Source organism: Panulirus ornatus, chromosome 44, assembly GCF_036320965.1.
Source record: "Panulirus ornatus isolate Po-2019 chromosome 44, ASM3632096v1, whole genome shotgun sequence".
NCBI classification, from domain to species: Eukaryota; Metazoa; Arthropoda; class Malacostraca; order Decapoda; family Palinuridae; genus Panulirus; species Panulirus ornatus.
In genome coordinates, this window is record NC_092267.1 from 4,797,147 (window position 1) to 4,820,341 (window position 23,195).

The window sequence follows — 23,195 nt, forward strand, 5'->3', positions numbered from 1 at the left end:
TTTGCTTGCAGAGATATGGAAGCAGTTATACAGCAGGTGGATTAACAAGGATAATCACTTGGCAGGAATGAGGGTGGAAACTCTTTAGGTAGATGGAAGATTATTTGAGTAGAAGGGAACAAAGGATGCATGTCAGAAGTGCCTTCATGAAATAATTTGAGGCCACCTCATAGAGTGCCACAGGGGTTCTGTAGCCCTTATAGATCTATGTGAATGACTTACTAGAAGGTATGGGTTCCTACCTGAATATGATTGCAGATGATGTGAAGGTCATGGGGAAGTAAAAAGTGTGGAGGATTGCATAAACATACAAGGGACTGAGACAGGCTCCAGAGTTGGTCTGATTCATGGTTGAAGATTTTCAACTTGAGTAAATATATTGAGGAAAGAAGATCTTGATATGATTATCATCTAGCAGGAAATAAACTGCAAGAATGTGTGTGATAAGGACTTGGTAGTCGACATTGTCTGTTTACCTGTGCCAAAGTCCAAATTTAGGAGACCAGGTAAAGAGACCAATTGTTTGCTGGAAAATATTAAAATTGCATTCAAGTTCATAGATGAGAAAATTTCAACAAGCTGTTTACATCATGCTTACTTGTTATTTTTTACTGTTATTATTATTATTGTTATTATTATCATTATTATTGATATTGTTATTATTCCTTTCATACATATTCGCCATTTCCCACATTAGCAAGGTAGCGTTAAGAACCGAGGACGGAGCCTTAGAGGGAATGTCCTCACATGGCCCCCTTCTCTGTTCCTTCTTTTGGAAAATTAAAAATGGGAGGGGAGGATTTCCAGCCCCCCGCTCCTTCCCCTTTTAGTCGCCGTCTACGACACACAGGGAATACGTGGGAAGTATTCTTTCATTATTATTATTATTATTATTATTATTATTATTATTATTATTGTTAGAAGCAGTGAAAAGTTTTTATCGAGGATGTAAGGCATGTGTATGTGTAGGAAGAGAGGAAAGTGATTGGTTCTCAGTGAATGTAGGTTTGCGGCAGGGGTGTGTGATGTCTCCATGGTTGTTTAATTTGTTTATGGATGGGGTTGTTAGGGAGGTAAATGCAAGAGTTTTGGAAAGAGGGGCAAGTATGAAGTCTGTTGGGGATGAGAGAGCTTGGGAAGTGAGTCAGTTGTTGTTCGCTGATGATACAGCGCTGGTGGCTGATTCATGTGAGAAACTGCAGAAGCTGGTGACTGAGTTTGGTAAAGTGTGTGGAAGAAGAAAGTTAAGAGTGAATGTGAATAAGAGCAAGGTTATTAGGTACAGTAGGGTTGAGGGTCAAGTCAATTGGGAGGTGAGTTTGAATGGAGAAAAACTGGAGGAAGTGAAGTGTTTTAGATATCTGGGAGTGGATCTGGCAGCGGATGGAACCATGGAAGCGGAAGTGGATCATAGGGTGGGGGAGGGGGTGAAAATTCTGGGGGCCTTGAAGAATGTGTGGAAGTCGAGAACATTATCTCGGAAAGCAAAAATGGGTATGTTTGAAGGAATAGTGGTTCCAACAATGTTGTATGGTTGCGAGGCGAGGGCTATGGATAGAGTTGTGCGCAGGAGGATGGATGTGCTGGAAATGAGATGTTTGAGGACAATGTGTGGTGTGAGGTGGTTTGATCGAGTGAGTAACGTAAGGATAAGAGAGATGTGTGGAAATAAAAAGAGCGTGGTTGAGAGAGCAGAAGAGGGTGTTTTGAAGTGGTTTGGGCACATGGAGAGGATGAGTGAGGAAAGATTGACCTCCAATTTGGTCTCCCACTTCTCCTCATTCCCTCCACCTCCGACACATATATCCTCTTGGTCAATCTTTCCTCACTCATTCTCTCCATGTGCCCAAACCATTTCAAAACACCCTCTTCTGCTCTCTCAACCACGCTCTTTTTATTTCCACACATCTCTCTTACCCTTATGTTACTTACTTGATCAAACCACCTCACACCACACATTGTCCTCAAACATCTCATTTCCAGCACATCCATCCTCCTGCGCACAACTCTATCCATAGCCCATGCCTCGCAACCATACAACATTGTTGGAACCACTATTCCTTCAAACATACCCATTTTTGCTTTCCGAGATAATGTTCTCAACTTCCACACATTCTTCAAGGCTCCCAGAATTTTCGCCCCCTCCCCCTCCCTATGATCCACTTCCGCTTCCATGGTTCCATCCGCTGCCAGATCCACTCCCAGATATCTAAAACACTTCACTTCCTCCAGTTTTTCTCCATTCAAACTCACCTCCCAATTGACTTGACCCTCAACCCTACTGTACCTAATAACCTTGCTCTTATTCACATTCACTCTTAACTTTCTTCTTCCACACACTTTACCAAACTCAGTCACCAGCTTCTGCAGTTTCTCACATGAATCAGCCACCAGCGCTGTATCATCAGCGAACAACAACTGACTCACTTCCCAAGCTCTCTCATCCCCAACAGACTTCATACTTGCCCCTCTTTCCAAAACTCTTGCATTTACCTCCCTAACAACCCCATCCATAAACAAATTAAACAACCATGGAGACATCACACACCCCTGCCGCAAACCTACATTCACTGAGAACCAATCACTTTCCTCTCTTCCTACACATACACATGCCTTACATCCTCGATAAAAACTTTTCACTGCTTCTAACAACTTGCCTCCCACACCATATATTCTTAATACCTTCCACAGAGCATCTCTATCAACTCTATCATATGCCTTCTCCAGATCCATAAATGCTACATACAAATCCATTTCCTTTTCTAAGTATTTCTCACATACATTCTTCAAAGCAAACACCTGATCCACACATCCTCTACCACTTCTGAAACCACACTGCTCTTCCCCAATCTGATGCTCTGTACATGCCTTCACCCTCTCAATCAATACCCTCCCATATAATTTACCAGGAATACTCAACAAACTTATACCTCTGTAATTTGAGCACTCACTCTTATCCCCTTTGCCTTTGTACAATGGCACTATGCACGCATTCCGCCAATCCTCAGGCACCTCACCATGAGTCATACATACATTAAATAACCTTACCAACCAGTCAATAATACAGTCACCCCCTATTTTAATAAATTCCACTGCAATACCATCCAAACCTGCTGCCTTGCCAGCTTTCTTCTTCCGCAAAGCTTTTACTACCTCTTCTCTGTTTACCAAATCATTTTCCCCAACCCTCTCACTTTGCACACCACCTCGACCAAGACACCCTATATCTGCCACTCTATCATCAAACACATTCAACAAACCTTCAAAATACTCACTCCATCTCCTTCTCACATCACCACTACTTGTTATCACCTCCCCATTAGCCCCCTTCACTGAAGTTCCCATTTGCTCCCTTGTCTTACACACTTTATTTACCTCCTTCCAGAACATCTTTTTTATTCTCCCTAAAATGTAATGATACTCTCACCCCAACTCTCATTTGCCCTCTTTTTCACCTCTTGCACCTTTCTCTTGACCTCCTGCCTCTTTCTTTTATACATCTCCCACTCAATTGCATTTTTTCCCTGCAAAAATTGTCCAAATGCCTCTCTCTTCTCTTTCACTAATAATCTTACTTCTTCATCCCACCACTCACTACCCTTTCTAATCAACCCACCTCCCACGCTTCTCATGCCACAAGCATCTTTTGCGCAATCCATCACTGCTTCCCTAAATACATCCCATTCCTCCCCCACTCCCCTTACTTCCATTGTTCTCACCTTTTTCCATTCTGTACTCAGTCTCTCCTGGTACTTCCTCACACAAGTCTCCTTCCCAAGCTCACTTACTCTCACCACCCTCTTCACCCCAATATTTACTCTTCTTTTCTGAAAACACATATTATTATTATTATTATTATTATTATTATTATTATTATTATTATTATTATTATTATTATTATTATTACTACTCATTAATATTTTTCCTGTTTCCTCTCTATTCATTGCTCATTTTGTTTCCACAGTAACTTCACTACATGTCTTACCTTTTGTTTCTCGAACAGGTGCGACGTCAAGCTAAGCAGCTAGCTGTACATCAGAGATTCTACACAGCCCTGGCTCTTCATGAACTTGTTCAGGAAATTCCATTAAACACTGTAGCCAGTAAATTTAGTGCCTCTAGAGGAATACTTCAGTCTCTTCAGCAGTCTGCTTCAACATTTGCTGGTATGTTTAGTAAGCAAATTATATGTTTTGGTGATGTGATGGAAGATAATTTTCACAAAATGTTATTATGCAGAGTATTTTTTTGTGATAATATATCTTAAAATGCAACCATATTCAATATTTGAGTCCCTGGAAAATAAAATTAGCAGTTAACTGTGTTATTATATACCTGTGTCATATTCATGGTAACTTTCTTCACTTGACTTTATGGTTCTGTGTTCTTTCTTATTGACTTCCCTTACGATTGAGGAGAAAATGATTCAGAGGAAGATGGTACGTAGGACTCCATTCCACTCAATATAACCTCTGTTATGCATTCAACACAACATAGGACGTCATGACCAGAGAAGCATTACCTATCCCATGGAAAGTCATTGAAGAACGTGCACAGGGATAACCAGTGAGCTCTCTCAGAGTGCTAAAGTTGTTGTTTCTAGGATGGATGTGCCCAATTGAAAGTAACAGAAGTAAGATAGTGAGTATTGAGGATGGAAGGAAGAGGATACAAGTGCAGGTGCCTATAGCAAAAAGGGAGGTAAGAAGAGCAATGATGAGGCTGAAGGTTGGAAAGGCACCTGGAGTGGATGGAATTATGGCTGAAATGCTGAAGTATGGAGGAGATAGTGTGACAGAGTGGATGCATCTGATATGTAATTGGAGCATGGAAACAGAAGGTTGTGCCTGAGGATTGGGTGAAAGCTACTATCATTTCTTTGTTCAAAGGAAAAGGTGTTAACGATGTATGTGTAGCAGTTATAGGGGAATAAGTCTTTCAAGTATGCCAGGAAAAGTGTGTGCAAGAATATTAATTGATGAATGATGGAAGTGAGTGAATGCAGAATAAGTTAAGAGCGAGTGGGATTTAGGAAAGGTAGGGGATGTAAGGATCAGATTTTTGTAGTAAAGATGACTGTGGGAAAGTATTTAGCAAAAGGTAAAAAGCTGTATGCAGCTGTTATGGATCTGGAGAAAGCACATGACAGAGTCAAGTGGAATGCTTTGTGGGATGTGTTAAGGATATATGGTACAGCAGGACAACTGTTGGATGGTGTAAAAGCCTTCTATAGAGGAGCAGATGGGTGTGGAATAGTGGATAGAGAGTCGAGCAAAACTTTTGGGATATATGTAGCTGTGAGGCAGGGTTGTGTGATGTCACCATGGCTTTTTAACATATATATGGGTGGAATGATAAAAGAGATGAAAGCAAACCTAGGGAAAAGGGGTGCAGAGAGAGTGTGGCAGTGAGATATAGTGGCTAGTGGCAAGTCTGTTTGTGGATGATACTGTGTTGTTTGCTGAGACTGAAGAGGAGTTGCAAAAGGTTGTAAGAGTGTTTTATGACTTAAGCATAGGCAATTTAAGGTAAATGCAAGTAAAGTAATGGTGTTTGAAAGGAAACAGAGTGAAAGTATAGATTTTTCAGTGTAGTGTAAAGTATAGAGTGAAAGAAGAGAGTGTAATGATTTGTGCTGTGGATATTGGGGTAAAAGAAGAAGTGAGGGAATTTAAGTGTCCCAACCCTGACCTTTGCAGCCAAAACATGGATTGGGAATGAGGCACAGAGGTCAAGAATCCAGGCTGTGGAAATAAGCAGTTTTGAGAAGAGCATGTAGTGTGACTAGATGGAATGAAGAAAGCTATAGAGAGGTGTATGAGAGATGTAGTATGGCAGGGAATACAAGGGAATGAATTGTGGAGTGGTAGAATGGATGAAACATAAAACTTTGAGGTGGTTTGGGCATGTGGAAAGAATGCAAGACTGGGAGTTTACAAGTAGAATGTAACATGATACAATTAAAGGGGTTGATGTGAGTGGAAGACCACCTGTGACATGTTTGAATAGGGTAGAGGATTGCTGGAGGGAGAGAAATAGAGGAAGAGTGCATGGAATGGTGTATGCGAGGGAGGCATGTAAGGACAGGTATAAGTGGATACTCTTTTGCCGTGGCCAACCCTTGATTGGAACGGACTTTAAAGATATAGATAGATAGATAGATAGAGAAGATAGTGGTCAAAGTAACAGAAATACGATAGTGGTCAGAGTACTCTAAGGGGGACAAATGATGTATGTGGAGAGGGAGGGTTCAGAGATAAAAAAGACGTCAAGTCTGTTAAAATAGGGGCTGTGATGGTTGTGAACTCGAATAAGGTGTTTGATTAATTGTTCCAGATCTTTAAGGTTAGCAACGGAAAAGGCCTTGGTTCCACCAGGATCATCTTAGTTAGAGCTTAATCAATCCTTATGGTGTATACCGAAATCCTCTGTATAGAGGATCTCAGTGCATAGATGAGAAGAGAGGATAGGTTTGTGGCAAGAAGTCATTGTAAAAGAGTTGTTCATAGTTGGAGGAACTGAGGGAGAAATAAACAAAACACAAATGCAAGGTAATAGAAGGTAGAGATGGCAGATGGCTTCATAGTTAGGAGGCTCAAGATCCATGAGGCATGCAGTAGGTATTTTTGTACTACAGTAGACCTCCCCTGGATTGGAAACAATAATCAAAGTTATGTCTGGAGATGTGATAGCATAGATGAGAAGCAGCCAAAGAAAGCTGAATATCAGAGAGAAGTAATACATCAGGGATGCAAGTAATCAGATGTTCACCAAAGGAAAGGTTAGGATTAAGATTGTGAATGTTTCAGAGATGTGAAAAAAGAGCTATGGAAATAGGATGGATCCCGTTCACATGATAACAGTCAAGTGGGCTGTGGGATTTGCCCAATCCCTCTCAAATAGTGGCTGTGCTCTGAATCAGCTGGTAAGTTCTGTACTGGTTATAGCACCTTGCATTGTACAATTTGCAGAGTAAGAAAAAAGAAGAGATAAAGCTGTGTGCAAGTTATGTGTTGTCAACATGTTGATGCAGTGGGTAAAAGACAGAGATTTGCACCATTAAGGGGGTAAGTAACAATGCTTCAGTGCTGGCTTACTGTGCTACAGCCACTATCCTTCCCAGAACCTAGGCGATACTTCTCTGGTAGTGGTGAATAGGATGATGACCAACCCATCATCTCCCAGGAGTGAAAAAAGTGTGTGTGAATGTATAAAATGCCTGGGTACTACCCCTAGTCTGGCAGAGATGTGTGTATCTAACTGCTTGTTTCTCCTAGGCATGGTGACAGTGTTTTGCAATCGCCTTGGCTGGCACAATCTGGAGTTATTGATTGCCCAGTTTCAAGATCGTCTTCATTTTGGGATTCAGCGCGAATTGTGTGATTTAGTCAGGTTATCACATCTAAATGGCCAATATGCTCGATATTTATATAATGCAGGGTTGGGGACCGTTAGCATGGTGGCTCATGCTGATCCTGATTCTGTTGAGAGCATATTGCGTTCTGCTGCACCATTTCACAGGTAAGACATGTTAAGTTATTGTTTTGCATGTAAAAAGTATCTCATCATTTTCTAGATGATTTTAAGAATTTATTTAGAAATTAAAAGAACATTCTCACATTTATAAGGGGTAACACTGGTAGGAGTTTAATTTTTTGGGAAGTTTAGATATTTGATGAGAATGAATATTTTATAATTTGATTTTATCACAGAAAGTGAGGAAATAAACTGGTTAGAGAGGGAGGTGTTTTTAACTTTGGGTTTATGGAGTTGTACATGGACTGGTATGCATGGAGATATTCCTTTAACTCTCTTTCACAATATAGGGAACTGCTGTCAAGCACATTAGTGTAGATTTATTTTCAATCATAAATTTTTCCAACACTTATGTGTTCATTAATTTCTTATTTCATAATATCACTGTTAGACTTTTTCTGAGCTTATTTACTTTATCTGCTTGTGGAATTGCTTTGCATGTTCGGATGTATTTGTAGACATTTGTTCCAATTGTTTCTATATATATCTATAGTTAGTAGCTTGTAATGCCCTTGGTTTCATTACACCTATTTGAAGATTTTCAGTGCTGCACCATTTTCTAGCTACTCTCTTATTTGTTTATCTGTTTGAATTTTTGTATTTAGTTTTTAGAGTACTTGACGCTATTGTAGCATTATTCAAAACTTATGAGATTGTTATTTACTCGTGGGTGCTTGGACAGTAACAAGATTCACGAAGGAGAAACTCGTCCTGGGGGCACCATTTGGTTATCATCTGGGAATCCTCTCACTGAAGCTGAGGCTGCTACCCTCATTGTTGCTGAAGCACGACATTTGGTGGAGGTGAGACATTTTTTGGGGGCTATGTAATTTTTTCATATTGCATCAGAAAATGTATGTATTGTATGGTATACTGTAATAGGTTTCACATTGTTATCAGCCATGCATTTTTGTTGTAATTAGCCCTCTTTCTTGGTTGTTCAGGTGGTCATTTTTTCAGTTTTACCTGAAGCACTTCACAAGTAAGATTGAGGAAATGGTATTCTTGACCTACCATGGAATATTAGAAGAACTACAGCCATACAGTCTTGAAGGAACAGAAAGCTATGTGATAATTCATGCATAGCGCACATTAGAACAAAATATCAGATTTGTAATAATTAAAACTCTCACATGTAAGATGAAACAAAGTGAATAAATATGCAGGTATAAATGGAAAGCTTTGCGGAAGATGAAAGCCGGCAAGGCAGCAGGTTTGGATGGCATTGCAGTGGAATCTATTAAAAAAGGGGGGTGACTGTATTGTTGACTGGTTGGTAAGGTTATTTAATGTATGTATGAGTCATGGTGAGGTGCCTGAGGATTGGCGGAATGCGTGCATAGTGCCATTGTACAAAGGCAAAGGCGATAAGAGTGAGTGCTCAAATTACAGAGGTATAAGCTTGTTGAGTATTCCTGGTAAATTATATGGGAGGGTATTGATTGAGAGGGTGAAGGCATGTACAGAGCATCAGATTGGGGAAGAGCAGTGTGGTTTCAGAAGTGGTAGAGGATGTGTGGATCAGGTGTTTGCTTTGAAGAATGTATGTGAGAAATACTTAGAAAAGCAAATGGATTTGTATGTAGCATTTATGGATCTGGAGAAAGCATATGATAGAGTTGATAGAGATGCTCTGTGGAAGGTATTAAGAATATATGGTGTGGGAGGCAAGTTGTTAGAAGCAGTGAAAAGTTTTTATCGAGGATGTAAGGCATGTGTATGTGTAGGAAGAGAGGAAAGTGATTGGTTCTCAGTGAATGTAGGTTTGCGGCTGGGGTGTGTGATGTCTCCATGGTTGTTTAATTTGTTTATGGATGGGGTTGTTAGGGAGGTTAATGCAAGAGTTTTGGAAAGAGGGGCAAGTATGAAGTCTGCTGTGGATGAGAGAGCTTGGGAAGTGAGTCAGTTGTTGTTCGCTGATGATACAGAGCAGGTGGCTGATTCATGTAAGAAACTGCAGAAGCTGGTGACTGAGTTGGTAAAGTGTGTGAAAGAAGAAAGTTAAGAGTAAATGTGAATAAGAGCAAGGTTATTAGGTACAGTAGGGTTGAGGGTCAAGTCAATTGGGAGGTAAGTTTGAATGGAGAAAAACTGGAGGAAGTAAAGTGTTTTAGATATCTGGGAGTGGATCTGGCAGCGGATGGAACCATGGAAGCGGAAGTGGATCATAGGGTGGGGGAGGGGGCGAAAATCCTGGGAGCCTTGAAGGATGTGTGGAAGTCGAGAAAATTATCTTGGAAAGCAAAAATGGGTATGTTTGAAGGAATAGTGGTTCCAACAATGTTGTATGGTTGCGAGGCGTGGGCTATGGATAGAGTTGTGCGCAGGAGGGTGGATGTGCTGGAAATGAGATGTTTGAGGACAATGTGTGGTGTGAGGTGGTTTGATCGAGTAAGTAATGTAAGGGTAAGAGAGATGTGTGTAAATAAAAAGAGCGTGGTTGAGAGAGCAGAAGAGGGTGTTTTGAAATGGTTTGGGCACATGGAGAGAATGAGTGAGGAAAGATTGACCAAGATGATATATGTGTCGGAGGTGGAGGGAACGAGGAGAAGTGGGAGACCAAATTGGAGGTGGAAAGATGGAGTGAAAAAGATTTTGAGTGATCGGGGCCTGAACATGCAGGAGGGTGAAAGGCAGGCAAGGAATAGAGTGAATTGGATCGATATGGTATACCGGGGTTGACGTGCTGTCAGTGGATTGAATCAAGGCATGTGAAGCGTCTGGGGTAAACCATGGAAAGTTGTGTGAGGCCTGGATGTGGAAAGGGAGCTGTGGTTTTGGGCATTATTGCATGACAGCTAGAGACTGAGTGTGAACGAATGGGGCCTTTGTTGTCTTTTCCTAGCGCTACCTCGCACACATGAGGGGGGAGGGGGATGGTATTCCATGTGTGGCGAGGTGGCGATGGGAATGAATAAAGGCAGACAGTGTGAATTGTGTGCATGGGTATATATGTATGTGTCTGTGTGTGTATATATATATGTGTACATTGAGATGTATAGGTATGTATATTTGCGTGTGTGGACGTGTATGTATATACATGTGTATGGGTGTGGGTTGGGCCATTTCTTTCGTCTGTTTCCTTGCGCTACCTCGCAAACGCGGGAGACAGCGACAAAGCAAAATAAAAAAAGATAAAAATAAAAATAAATGGAAACATTTTGTGAAGACAATGAAGAAAAATCTTCCTTTTTTCTTTCATACTTGATTGTCAATTGTCATGTTAACAAGGTAGTGCTAGGAACAGACGAAGAAAGGCAACATTTGCTCACACCCAATATCTAGCTGTCATGTAATTTCTAAAAGATGGAACTGGACAAAGATACATGAGCTCAAAGTAAGGAAGATACAGAGACTCCAGTATACCCAGTGAGATAAGGAATAAGAAAGATATCTGGAGTAAGTATTGAATTCTTTGAAAGAAAACTTGATGGTCGAGAAAATTACTGGACCAACCAATAAATGGTACCTATTTATAGATAATACCAGTAGAGGACAGTAGCTTTATGAATCAGGCAAGATATTTGGTAAATGCTGTGAACTAGCCTTGGCATCAGTCAAGATCATGTCATAGATAATTGTAGGGAGGTAGATAGTTATCACATAATGAAATGAAAGTTCTACTACTTTGATGATGAGTTGTGACAAATATCACATAGAGATTTTATTGAACCATTCCTCATTATTTACCCTTTGCTCTGTATTTGAGTCTGAAGGTACTCATGTTCCTACTCCTTCCTTGTAAATTTCATAGAACCTTTTGCCACAATGCCTTGGTTCCTGGCAACTGAACTCCATCTCATTTATTTTACCATATAAATTATTGAGTTCTATATGATTACCACAATTATATCTTCTCTTTAAGTGAGGTTTTATTTCTGCTCTTTTTATCTCTATATTTACTATATAATCAAACTCCAACATTATGTGATCAGTTTGATATCCATGTTAAGATAAGGTTGTGCTAATAATGTATCAGTCCCTCTGATCCTTGTGTGCTCACTGACATGCTGGTATTGGAAATTTTCCTGTATACACTCTTAGAACTTGTCTGTCCATAACTCTCTGCCTCCATGAGAATAAAAATCCCCCAGTCCGTCTTTGTAATTAAAATCCCGTATCATTTATATTTTACCACTGTTGTGGAGTGTGTTTTACTGCCTTATGCATCATCCTGACTGTTCCATCATAGTTATTATTATGTGTTTGCTTCAGTCCAAATAAATTCTCTGGAGGGTTATGTATTATGAACACCAATAATCACTTCTTTCCTACAGTTATTCTTCCCATTATGTATTGTTTGAATGGACCATCCACCAATAGTTTCTGTAACATAATGCAGTTGCTAATGTATTGCAGAATGATGTAGCAAGCAAGGTTTTTGAAGACCCCACAGGGGTTTCATTGATTAAATGTTGTGAAGCCATTATATCTCATTGTAAAGTTATGTATTCTTTAGGATATTGATCCAAGCTAGGATCTCAGTAAGAAAAGAGTTAACATGAAGATGTTGGTTCTTCCATAAATTTATATGTAAAAAATCTTCCCCCATTGCCAGTTTCTTTGCTAAGACTGCTTGAAGGGAGAGAGCAAGTGTGGGAGTTTGCTGGAGAAGTCAGTTTTATGCTTGAGAAAAGCATGTTCTAAAAGCAGACCCTTTAATTACCCTTGCATTATTGCTCAGCCCACCTTGCCTTGTAGAGGCTTGGCTACCTTCCCACAACAGTTTCAGTTCAAAGACTTGCATATTAGGGAGGGAAGAGGTTAGCAGATGCTGTGGCAAGTTTCATGGCATTTTAGCTAATGATTACAGAATTGTTTTTGATTAGGTTATTCAGACCACCCTCAGGACACATTATAATTACATTTTATTTTTGTATCGTGTAACCATGGCAGAATTACAAGGGTGTCCCTCCTCACCTAGTTTACGTAATAGCTCATAAGAGAACCATATGAAAGGTTAGGGCTACTGGGGAAGCCATTCTTAAAACATGCTTTTCTTTAGCTGAAAGCTGACCTTTGCATATATATGTCATTCTTCTTTTTACAGAGGTTTTGACCTTTGGTATTTTCTCTATGTTATCAAAAGAACTTATTTCACATCCTTCCATTCTTTTCCCCTATCACCCACATATTTTCTCATTCTTTTGTCTGTCTCATTTTTCTCACCTACTCCCACTCATCTTAAACTTAAAGGAAAAGAAGGCGTGAGCTGTCTAATGATGGGCTGATGCCAGGCCAAGGCTTGATAGATTTGTAACATCAGAAACAAGTTTTTTGCATAGTATTTTTAGTCATGCATTATAATTTTTTTTTTCTTACTTTTCCTGATGCAGTTTGTTCTTTTTTACTTTACCTGATTTTTGAAAGCTGAGCTAAGCTGGATTTGTAATGTGGTTTCATGAAATATGTAGATTTTTTCTTTCAGTATTAGACTCTAAGAACAAAAATATCCCTATTATGTGGTGCTTTTTAGTCTTTTAGTATAATTACTTTTTTAAATTACCTGATGATGTTTCCAAGCTGGATTTGTAAGGTGATATCATCACCGAATGCAGACTTTTTGTTTCAAAACTAAGCGAATCCATAGAATGCTTCCATGGGAGAGTGGGGGTTGGCAAAAAAGGTGCAATGGAAATAGGTACTGATCAGGAAAAATGCTCTACACCTACTGTGTGTGATACTTGGTATGATAGCAAATTATTCCCTGTCTTATATGTGGTATTAGTTGTCCTTTGAGGCTTCCAGTTAATCTTTGTTTGGAAGATGTTAGCCTATGAAAAAGTAAGCTGTATAAGGTAGTCTTTATTCTTAAAAGTGGTTTTTACCCATGCTGATGTTTAGACAATGTATACTTGTACAGCATTGCAAACCTAGAATTTATACTAAGTTTCCCTATATATAGATTGATGTGAAATGTAAGTGGATTTTGACTGTAGCAAACGTTTTACAAAGTTTGTATTCATTCCAGAAAGAGCTTGGTGTAGCTTCAATAGACTGGACACAGAAGACTAAAGGAATTACCACCCCAAGACAAAAGCTGCCAAGATTGTCTCCTGGTTCAAACCCAGCAGGTCGTAGTTTTCTTGGTGCAAGACGAAGGAATTCAATATCTCCAAATTTGATATTACAGTCTGAGGCAGTCAGAGGAAAAGGCAATGTATCTTCAAGGATTGTGGAGGGTGGAATTGATTCAGCTGTAACTCCACTTGGTAGGGTTAAAGCAAGAAAGAGGATATCTCCTCTTGCATTAGCTCTGAGGAGGAAATCAAAATCACCAAAAATCAATGTTAATGTACATGATGTATCACGAAAAAACTTATCCAGGGATTGTGAACATATCCAAAGAGATTTAGAAAGTTCTGTATCAGGACATTCTAGTAATAGATTGAGTACTAATCTTGAAAATAATGCTAGTGGTGCAAGATTATCTGTTCGTTCACATGGTAAAATAATTTCAAAAAATGCTAGGGAAAAACAATCTACAGTTACCCAAGTAAAAAGAGATACAGAAACTGTTGAAAATAAAAAGGCCATTTCTAGAGATGATACCAGTGACTTGGATGATACAGGGCACAAAAGAAATGGGAGTGGCACTGAAAGGAACTCAGAAGAAAATAACACAGGAAAGAGAGAGAGGAAAGATACTAAAGGCAAAGCCAAGAATAAGAGAGAATTCATAGAGACTGAGAAAACCTGCAACACTGACCATCAGCAGAAACAAGGGATCTTTAAAAGTGATGAAGTATTTGCTGGAGATAGTAACTGCAATGCTGGCACCATAATTCAACAAAAAACGAAAAGTAATAGTCATCAAAACTCAGAAAAGGAAAATGATGCTGAAGAAATGGAGAGAAAAGACAGTAAAAGCAGTGTTAAAAATAGAAGAAAAGTAGTAGAAGCTGAAATTGTGAGTTGTGCTAGTAGACAACAGGAATCATCACCTGGTGTATGTGTAAGGAAAGTTAGATATATTGATACAAGGGAATTGTCCATGAAAAGTGCTGCGACTGATGCCAAGTGCAGCCCTGTTAAAAAATCATCAGTTGCTGGTCTGTTATTTGGAAGATGTAAAGTTGGGAAAATGTATTTGGAAAATGGGAGTACAGATGAGGATGGAAGCTCTTTTGCTGTTCCAGAATCACAGGAAGATAAATCTGATAACGTATTTTCCCCTAAACGGAAGCAAGAGATAAAAAACAGATATGGCATTCGCAAAACAACTAAAAGTCTTATTCACAAGGCAAAGAATACAGAATTGAAAAAAACATCATTAGGGGCTGTTGAAGAAGGTTTTATATCACAGTTTAAGATGGCACAAGCACAGGGCAACATTATGGACAGAGAGGGAGAGATTTTGACTGGTCATATAAATGGTTTAAGTAAAAGTGCCTCAGTTGGTGATAGATCCAACACTAGACTTGTTATTGACTCGGATGCAAACTTTGCATCAGCATTAATTCAAAAGACCTGTGGAGATGTTCTGGGCAATGTTGGCAATTTTTCCTTCAGCAGCTGTCAAAATTCTAGTGCATTCTTTCATGATGGAGAAGTTGATGGACAAAAAGAGCTTATTAGGGGTAAAGAAGACAGTGACTCCTGTGACAAGAACAATGACAGTAGCAGTGCTAAGGATTTTTCATCAAAAAAGTCAACAAAAGTGGGAACATGTAAAGGATCTTATGATGCTGATGTGGGTCGTCCAAATGTTATAGGGGAAAATAGTCATAGTGATGAAGGTATAAGCTCTCTGTCAGAGTCACAAAAACAATCTTTTTTAAGGACATTGAATTCACAAGGTTTTTGTTTAGAACCTTTTGAACATGTACCTCTTTGTCATAAAGGTTTTAGAGACAGGGAACCAGATAACCTGAAGGAAAAAGAAAATGCAGACCAAAGTAATATACATTCGAACAATGGAGATATGAGAAAGGAGCAAGATGTATGTTTTTCAGAATCCATTTTTAAGGATGATAAAAGTGGCCCTTTTGGAAGGACTTCTGAACAACCAGCAGTGAGATCAACTCTGATCCAAAATTGCTCACCTGATTCAAAAAGAAATTTATCAGAGGAACCATACATATTCATGAAAAACAAAAGGAGATCTACAGAAAGTGAGGCTCCCTCTGAACAAGCTGTTAGTTCAAATGAAAGCAACAAAAGTATTCTGAGAGTGCCCAGTGAGGTTTTAAAAGGAAAAATGGAAGAAGAAACATCTATGTATCAAGCTTGCTCAGAAGATGTTGACTTTGGATTTGATTTCACTTTAAGTCAGGACAAAATGCAAGCAGACACAGAGATTAATGATGGAGGAAGAGTGCCAGGAAATCATGATTTAGATGGTTCATATCTTTGTTCTTCATCAGTGTGTAGGGGCTTACTAGAAAATGTTTGTGAAGATGCCTCCAGAAACATATTGGAACTCAGAAATTCTCAGTCATTATTCAAGAAAGAGAAATCCACAAGTGAACATCAGTCTGATAGAGATTTAGATCAAACTTTATGTGAGTTTAAGGATTTAGATCATAACCTGGACACGAAAAAGAATGAAACTATATCTGACTCATTTTTTGACTATGCCTTTGAAACCTACCTTCACATGACCTCTACCAGTGAAGAATCATTTCTTCAGCACAATGAAACTTTACAGCAAGAGAATGAAGATAGCAGAAAGTCTCCGAAAAGTAGAAGTAATGACAGTGATTCTCCAGAGCAAAATTTGAATGAAAATATTGATGAAAAACAAGAAAAATCAGGAAATGATATTTGTGATGTGTTAGAGAGAAATAGCTTCAGTAACACTTTCAGTCAGTTGGATATTACTCCTGGTACAGAGGCTTTACTAGAAGGAAATCAAAATGTTTGTAGTGATATGCTTATTGAAAATGATGTGCAGCATGTGGATGACCAACTGAATCCTATTCAGACGATAAAAAGCAGACTTTCTGACGACTTATTTGCTACACCTGTGTCATCAGTTACAAGGCAGTCTCAGAGGAAACAGATAGGAGTGAAGAATAGCATATCTTCAAGGAATGAGATGACCTCAGTGCTAAACAATAATAGAGATGTTGGTTGTGAAGATGTGAGTGGAAATTCAAATGGAGGTTTAAATATAGCAGAAAAATGTGAAAAAAACATTCCAAAAGTGGTCAATAGTAATATTTCAAATAGAAATACCCCAGAGAGTATTTCAGTGATAACAAACTCTTTTTGTATCATTGATGTAGTTAATGACTCAAGATTGTTTAAAATTTTTTTGGAAGAATGGGGTGAACAAAAAACATATTCTGTTGGCTTAGCATGTGAGAAGGCTCCAGCTCAACCAAGCAAGGGTGGCATTGGTAAGATTCTCATACAAGACAATAGATGATGTCAGTTTGAATAGAGAAGAATTGTGTATTGCTAATGTGTTCTGATATTTAGGAGAGACCATCAGTAAGGATGGTAGAAGGAAAGCAAAACGTGAGTGTCTAATCATGCAGAGGAAGAATAATTGAAGATGCACTGAAATGCAGATGAATGAGAAGAATTTAACTTTAGAGTATGCAATGGGCTTACATGGAGTGCTTGTCCCAACTCTGGTGTGTGAATGAGAAATCCCAGTTTTTTGAGATTCATACAAGTAAAAAATAAGTGCAGTGGAGATGGGTGACTTATGTATTATAGTTAGTGATAAGAGAATATATAGAATAAGGAACATAGAAAGGAATTTAGTTTAAAGAAACTTAGGAGGATGTGTGGATGATAACCCTTGCATGGCCATGTAGGATGCATGGCAAATGATAGGTTAGTGAAGAGGGTACATGGTAGAGTAGTTGAAGGTATGAGAATAAGATCAAGACAGTGGAAGAGATGGGCAGGTGCCATGGATTTATTGTTTGGAGATAGGGGTACTTGAGTTGAGACTGCTAGAGGAATGAATTTTGATTGTGTGCAGCAGAGTCATTTTGCATAGGAAGGTGGAGAATCAATGGGAGAATTTTTTCTTAATAAAACAGTCTATACAGATTGAAATATTGATTGCTGCTGAAGTGTAGGATGAAACCTGTCTTCACTGAGACACAATGGACATGGCTCAAGGATATGTGTGAGTGAATTAAAGCTTTAGGCTGCATGCACTTTATTCTGTATATATGAATAGAAATGAAATTGATAGTTGGATCTGTAGCACATAAATCTGTAAATAGGTGTGTAAACATTATTTCTCTCCTATGGTAGTTTGTCCCATGAGCCAGGATATCTGAATATTTTAGTTTTTTAACATTTTTACACCCCATCTTATTGATAGGGTAACACAAGCATTCTTTCACCCATCCCTAGCTACTAACACATGGTATAGCAGCTCGCTCATTTTGAACCCCTGTTATCAACCAGTTAAAGTTTGCCACATTACTGATGACACATCCACTCCTATATCCCTCTATATGTTCCTTATGACCTTCAGACAGACTGAAGGTAAGGAGGGTAACCTCTGCTTTAGTTTTTTTAAGAAAACATGAAATTGGAGGAGAATAACAGGTGTTACATGTTTTTGGAATTTTTGCATAGGAGAGTAGGTAGCTGGTGTGTTCCTGAGAATTACACCTAGATGGTATAGTATATATTTTCATTTTTGGGTGTTGTTTTCTTTCCTGAATTTTATTTTCTAAGCCCTCCTACTTCATGTGGATGTGCTTTCATTACTTTTGGGGCAAACCAATATAGGAGAGAAATGTGGTCTTTTAAGGTTAAAAACTCTTTTCTCTCCAAAGTACTGTTCTGTGAGCAATTTTCCATTTTTTTTTTTTTTTTACTGTTCCCAGCCTTCCTCTTTCTCTTTTCAAAAAGCCTTCTTCCTTTTCATTATGTTCACTTTTGGGTTTGTGCATCAAATCTGTGAAGGTAAAGCTGCCAGATAGCTTAGTTCCCTAGAGTGGCATCATCACTGGTATATTCTGATTAGCTGAAGGCAGGCCTGAGAAAAGTGATACACCACCATATAGACAAGGTGTTAGAAGTTCCTAACCCTCACAATATCCTTGAGATATCTTGTTGCTTTTAGGATACTGCTCTGGAGGAAAAAAAATGTTTTTCAACCTTTGTAACCTATGTTCATTTACTTTGGACTCACAGGCTGGCGTATAGCTGGCCATAATCGCACTCCAAGACGAAGCCAGCGTTCCCAGGAAGTGGCAGGTCTGGTGATAGAAAACTCTGATCTTCTTATTGTAGGAATAGCAGTCTGTTGGGGAGCATATGATGCATATTATGTCAATCTGCGCACAGTTCAGGACGGTAAGTTTTTCTGTACTTCACAAATACGGAGGTACCCTGATTAATGCCCAGGATACATTTCTGAAAACTGAACACCAATCAGAACAATGCTGAATTAGTTAATGTTAACATGGCTTCAGTGTAGATTCATGCCAGACAGCACTTAAAAGTGATATATGTTGGCTTCATTGGGATATTGGTAGTAGCACAAATAATGATTTAGTATGGATGAAACATGTCTTAAATAATATGATGAATAAATACAATGATTTTTTATTGATAATATCATCAAAACACAGTAAGCTACCCAAGCTCCAGCTGATATTAGCCTGATGCTCACAAGCCTAAACATGCCTTATACTGTGCATCTTCATATCCAAATTGATGATTTTAGACTGCTTGACCACATTACCAACACTATCACTTGCAGGCCCTTTTCCAATGATTATGGGTCAATTAGGCTCTTAAAAGACAGCATATATTGAAGGAATTTTTGATAAGAAAGCACTACAGCAAAGCAGCTCTGAATAAAGCAGCATTAATTTAGGTGCTTAAAAAATTGCTAATTCTTATTGTGTAGTCTTTGATGTTAGGTTTGGTGAAATAGTGTTTGGAGACTTCAATGTGTAAAGTGAATTGGCTTCATCAGCCCTAGAGGACTGGCATCTAGATTTTGCTGATGAAAATTTTAGTAAGCTTATGAGCTCTGCCTCTGTAAACTCTCACTTTCTCAAACATTTAGAATCCCATTCCATTCTTACAAATTACCAAGTTTTTTTAAGACAGTCATGGTAGAGGCAAGACACATCTTAGTCAAAGACCAAAGTAGGTTTTTTTATATGCTTGATAGCTTTTTTCTTCATTAGTGAGTTAGTGGCAGGAATAAATGGAGAAAGGCCATAGTTAAAGAAATAAAGTGAGAGAAAAAGAAAGTAGAAATTAATCAGGGCTTTGTAGGTGTTTGTAGACTTGATGTGTAAAGGTAGAAAGATATTGGAAGAGGGAAAGATGAAGAAGAGAATTCCACAGCATAGCTCTTCAGGATAAGAAGGTATCACAATGGTTAGTCCTTTTGTGGATGGTCACTGCATAGAGACTGTAGGAAGCAGCATGCCTCAGATCCAAGCCTTAAGGATGGGAACAGATACAGACAGCTCCCAAGAACAGTATACAAAATAACATCTGTACAACAGAGAGAAAAAGCAAGAACATTGTGACATACAAAAAGGGATGGGGTGAAAAGAGGTTATGCCAGGTGAGTTAATGATTGATAGAGAGGTGGAGGAGGAGTCACCTTGGATGTGTGGGCAGTGCATTATACTAGGGCAAATAAAACACCTATGAATATCAAGTCACTGCTCACAAGAAAAATAGTTATGGCACCTATACAACACCCCATAGTTTTAGTGAAGCAAACTTAGTGATGTTATGTAAGATTTTCAAGATAAAAGTGGAAATTATTTGTGCCCAGTATGTTGGTCAGGATGGACTTCGATGCCTTTGCCTTTACACGTAACAGCTTCGCCACACACCAGCTCAACAAGATCATGCGTCAACTGCGTTATGGAGGTGTGATCACCCATATTCAGCGCCAGTACTACAACCTCCCCTGCGAAAGGCTCCTCCTCCGCACTGGACCCGAAGCGATGTCACTTGCCCAGTTAAACGAGGCCCAATATCTCTGAAAGAGACCCAATGTTATCACGACCTTTCTAAAGGTTCCATCAGCCCAAGACTGCACTTCTGGTAGTAGAGGAAGGTAGACTCCTTTGGAGTGCAGTTCTTTGGCAGGACTGTACTCCCAGTGATACGGCCTCGCCAAGGTGACTTTGCACTCGAGGTGTAACCTTGTCCAGTCGGAGTCTGGCCAGGACATATATATATTATCCCTGGGGATAGGGGAGAAAGAATACTTCCCACGTATTCCCTGCGTGTCGTAGAAGGCGACTAAAAGGGGAGGGAGCGGGGGGCTGGAAATCCTCCCCTCTCGTTTTTTTTAATTTTCCAAAAGAAGGAACAGAGAACGAGGCCAGGTGAGGATATTCTCTCAGAGGCCCAGTCCTCTGTTCTTAACGCTACCTTGCTACCGCGGGAAATGGCGAATAGTATGAAAGAAAGAAAGATGTTTATATTATATACTGGGTTAAAGTGTGGTGTTATAAAGTGAACAAAGGGAAATGAATGATACTTAGAAGTATAGGGAGAAATCATGTTACTGTTTCCCCATTCTGAGATGCTGCACTGTTCTGAAATGAAAAAGGAAATGTGTTTAATATTAGAAAAAGAATGTGCATTAGAAGGAGGAGAGGGAAATTGAAATGTGTAAATTAGAATCATCAACATCAGAGTGGATAAGCTTAGAAGTGTTATCATTTATTGAGAGAAAAGAGTAGGTGATAGGACAGAACACTGAGGAACATGACCATTGATAGGATAAGAGGGAGAATTGACTCCATCAGTGACTACTGAAATGGAATAGCCAGACAGTAAAGTAACTTGCAGTGCAAGCAGGGGTTATCAAAATAGATATATTTACTCATTTATCAGCTTATCCTTTACATTATCTTTTCATGAATTACAAAGAAACATTTTCATGTATTATACTGATATATGAATAGTGCCTAACTCAAGGATTTTTTTTCACAGAAGCCCTCAGTAACAGTCTTCCAACACCGCCCCTCAGAGAGGCTGTACCGTATGAAGATAGAGTGATGAGCATAAAGAAAGCCATCTTGAAAGGTATTTTATTTTTTTTATTATACTTTGTCGCTGTCTCCCGCGTTTGCGAGGTAGCGCAAGGAAACAGACGAAAGAAATGGCCCAACCCCCCCCCATACACATGTATATACATACGTCCACACACGCAAATATACATACCTACACAGCTTTCCATGGTTTACCCCAGACGCTTCACATGCCCTGCTTCAATCCACTGACAGCACGTCAACCCCGGTATACCACATCGCTCCAATTCACTCTATTCCTTGCCCTCCTTTCACCCTCCTGCATATTCAGGCCCCGATCACACAAAATCTTTTTCACTCCATCTTTCCACCTCCAATTTGGTCTCCCTCTTCTCCTTGTTCCCTCCACCTCCGACACATATATCCTCTTGGTCAATCTTTCCTCACTCATCCTCTCCATGTGCCCAAACCACTTCAAAACACCCTCTTCTGCTCTCTCAACCACGCTCTTTTTATTTCCACACATCTCTCTTACCCTTACGTTACTCACTCGATCAAACCACCTCACACCACACATTGTCCTCAAACATCTCATTTCCAGCACATCCATCCTCCTGCGCACAACTCTATCCATAGCCCACGCCTCACAACCATACAACATTGTTGGAACCACTATTCCTTCAAACATACCCATTTTTGCTTTCCGAGATAATGTTCTCGACTTCCACACATTCTTCAAGGCCCCCAGGATTTTCGCTACCTCCCCCACCCTATGATCCACTTCCGCTTCCATGGTTCCATCCGCTGCCAGATCCACTCCCAGATATCTAAAACACTTCACTTCCTCCAGTTTTTCTCCATTCAAACTCACCTCCCAATTGACTTGACCCTCAACCCTACTGTACCTAATAACCTTGCTCTTATTCACATTTACTCTTAACTTTCTTCTTCCACACACTGCAGATATATATATATATATATATATATATATTTTTTTTTTTTTTTTTTTTTTTTTTATACTTTGTCGCTGTCTCCCGCGTTTGCGAGGTAGCGCAAGGAAACAGACGAAAGAAATGGCCCCCCCCCCCATACACATGTACATACACACGTCCACACACGCAAATATACATACCTACACAGCTTTCCATGGTTTACCCCAGACGCTTCACATGCCTTGCTTCAATCCACTGACAGCACGTCAACCCCTGTATACCACATGACTCCAATTCACTCTATTTCTTGCCCTCCTTTCACCCTCCTGCATGTTCAGGCCCCGATCACACAAAATCTTTTTCACTCCATCTTTCCACCTCCAATTTGGTCTCCCTCTTCTCCTCGTTCCCTCCACCTCCGACACATATATCCTCTTGGTCAATCTCTCCTCACTCATTCTCTCCATGTGCCCAAACCATTTCAAAACACCCTCTTCTGCTCTCTCAACCACGCTCTTTTTATTTCCACACATCTCTCTTACCCTTACGTTACTTACTCGCTCAAACCACCTCACACCACACATTGTCCTCAAACATCTCATTTCCAGCACATCCATCCTCCTGCGCACATCTCTATCCATAGCCCACGCCTCGCAACCATACAGCATTGTTGGTACCACTATTCCCTCAAACATACCCATTTTTGCTTTCCGAGATAATGTTCTCGACTTCCACACATTTTTCAAGGCTCCCAAAATTTTCGCCCCCTCCCCCACCCTATGATCCA

At 39.6% G+C, this 23,195-nt stretch overlaps 1 protein-coding gene across 1 annotated transcript in view; it reads left to right on the plus strand.

Annotated features, from left to right (window-relative positions):
• Nucleotides 1-23,195, plus strand: part of LOC139762685 (DNA polymerase theta-like) — a 90,687-nt gene that overhangs the window by 39,791 nt on the left and 27,701 nt on the right. The window contains exons 17-22 of the mRNA XM_071687645.1: nt 4,004-4,166; nt 7,278-7,521; nt 8,219-8,339; nt 13,508-16,880; nt 18,652-18,813; nt 21,439-21,531. Coding sequence (XP_071543746.1) covers nt 4,004-4,166; nt 7,278-7,521; nt 8,219-8,339; nt 13,508-16,880; nt 18,652-18,813; nt 21,439-21,531 — 4,156 coding nt within the window. The remainder of the gene's footprint in view (nt 1-4,003; nt 4,167-7,277; nt 7,522-8,218; nt 8,340-13,507; nt 16,881-18,651; nt 18,814-21,438; nt 21,532-23,195) is intronic.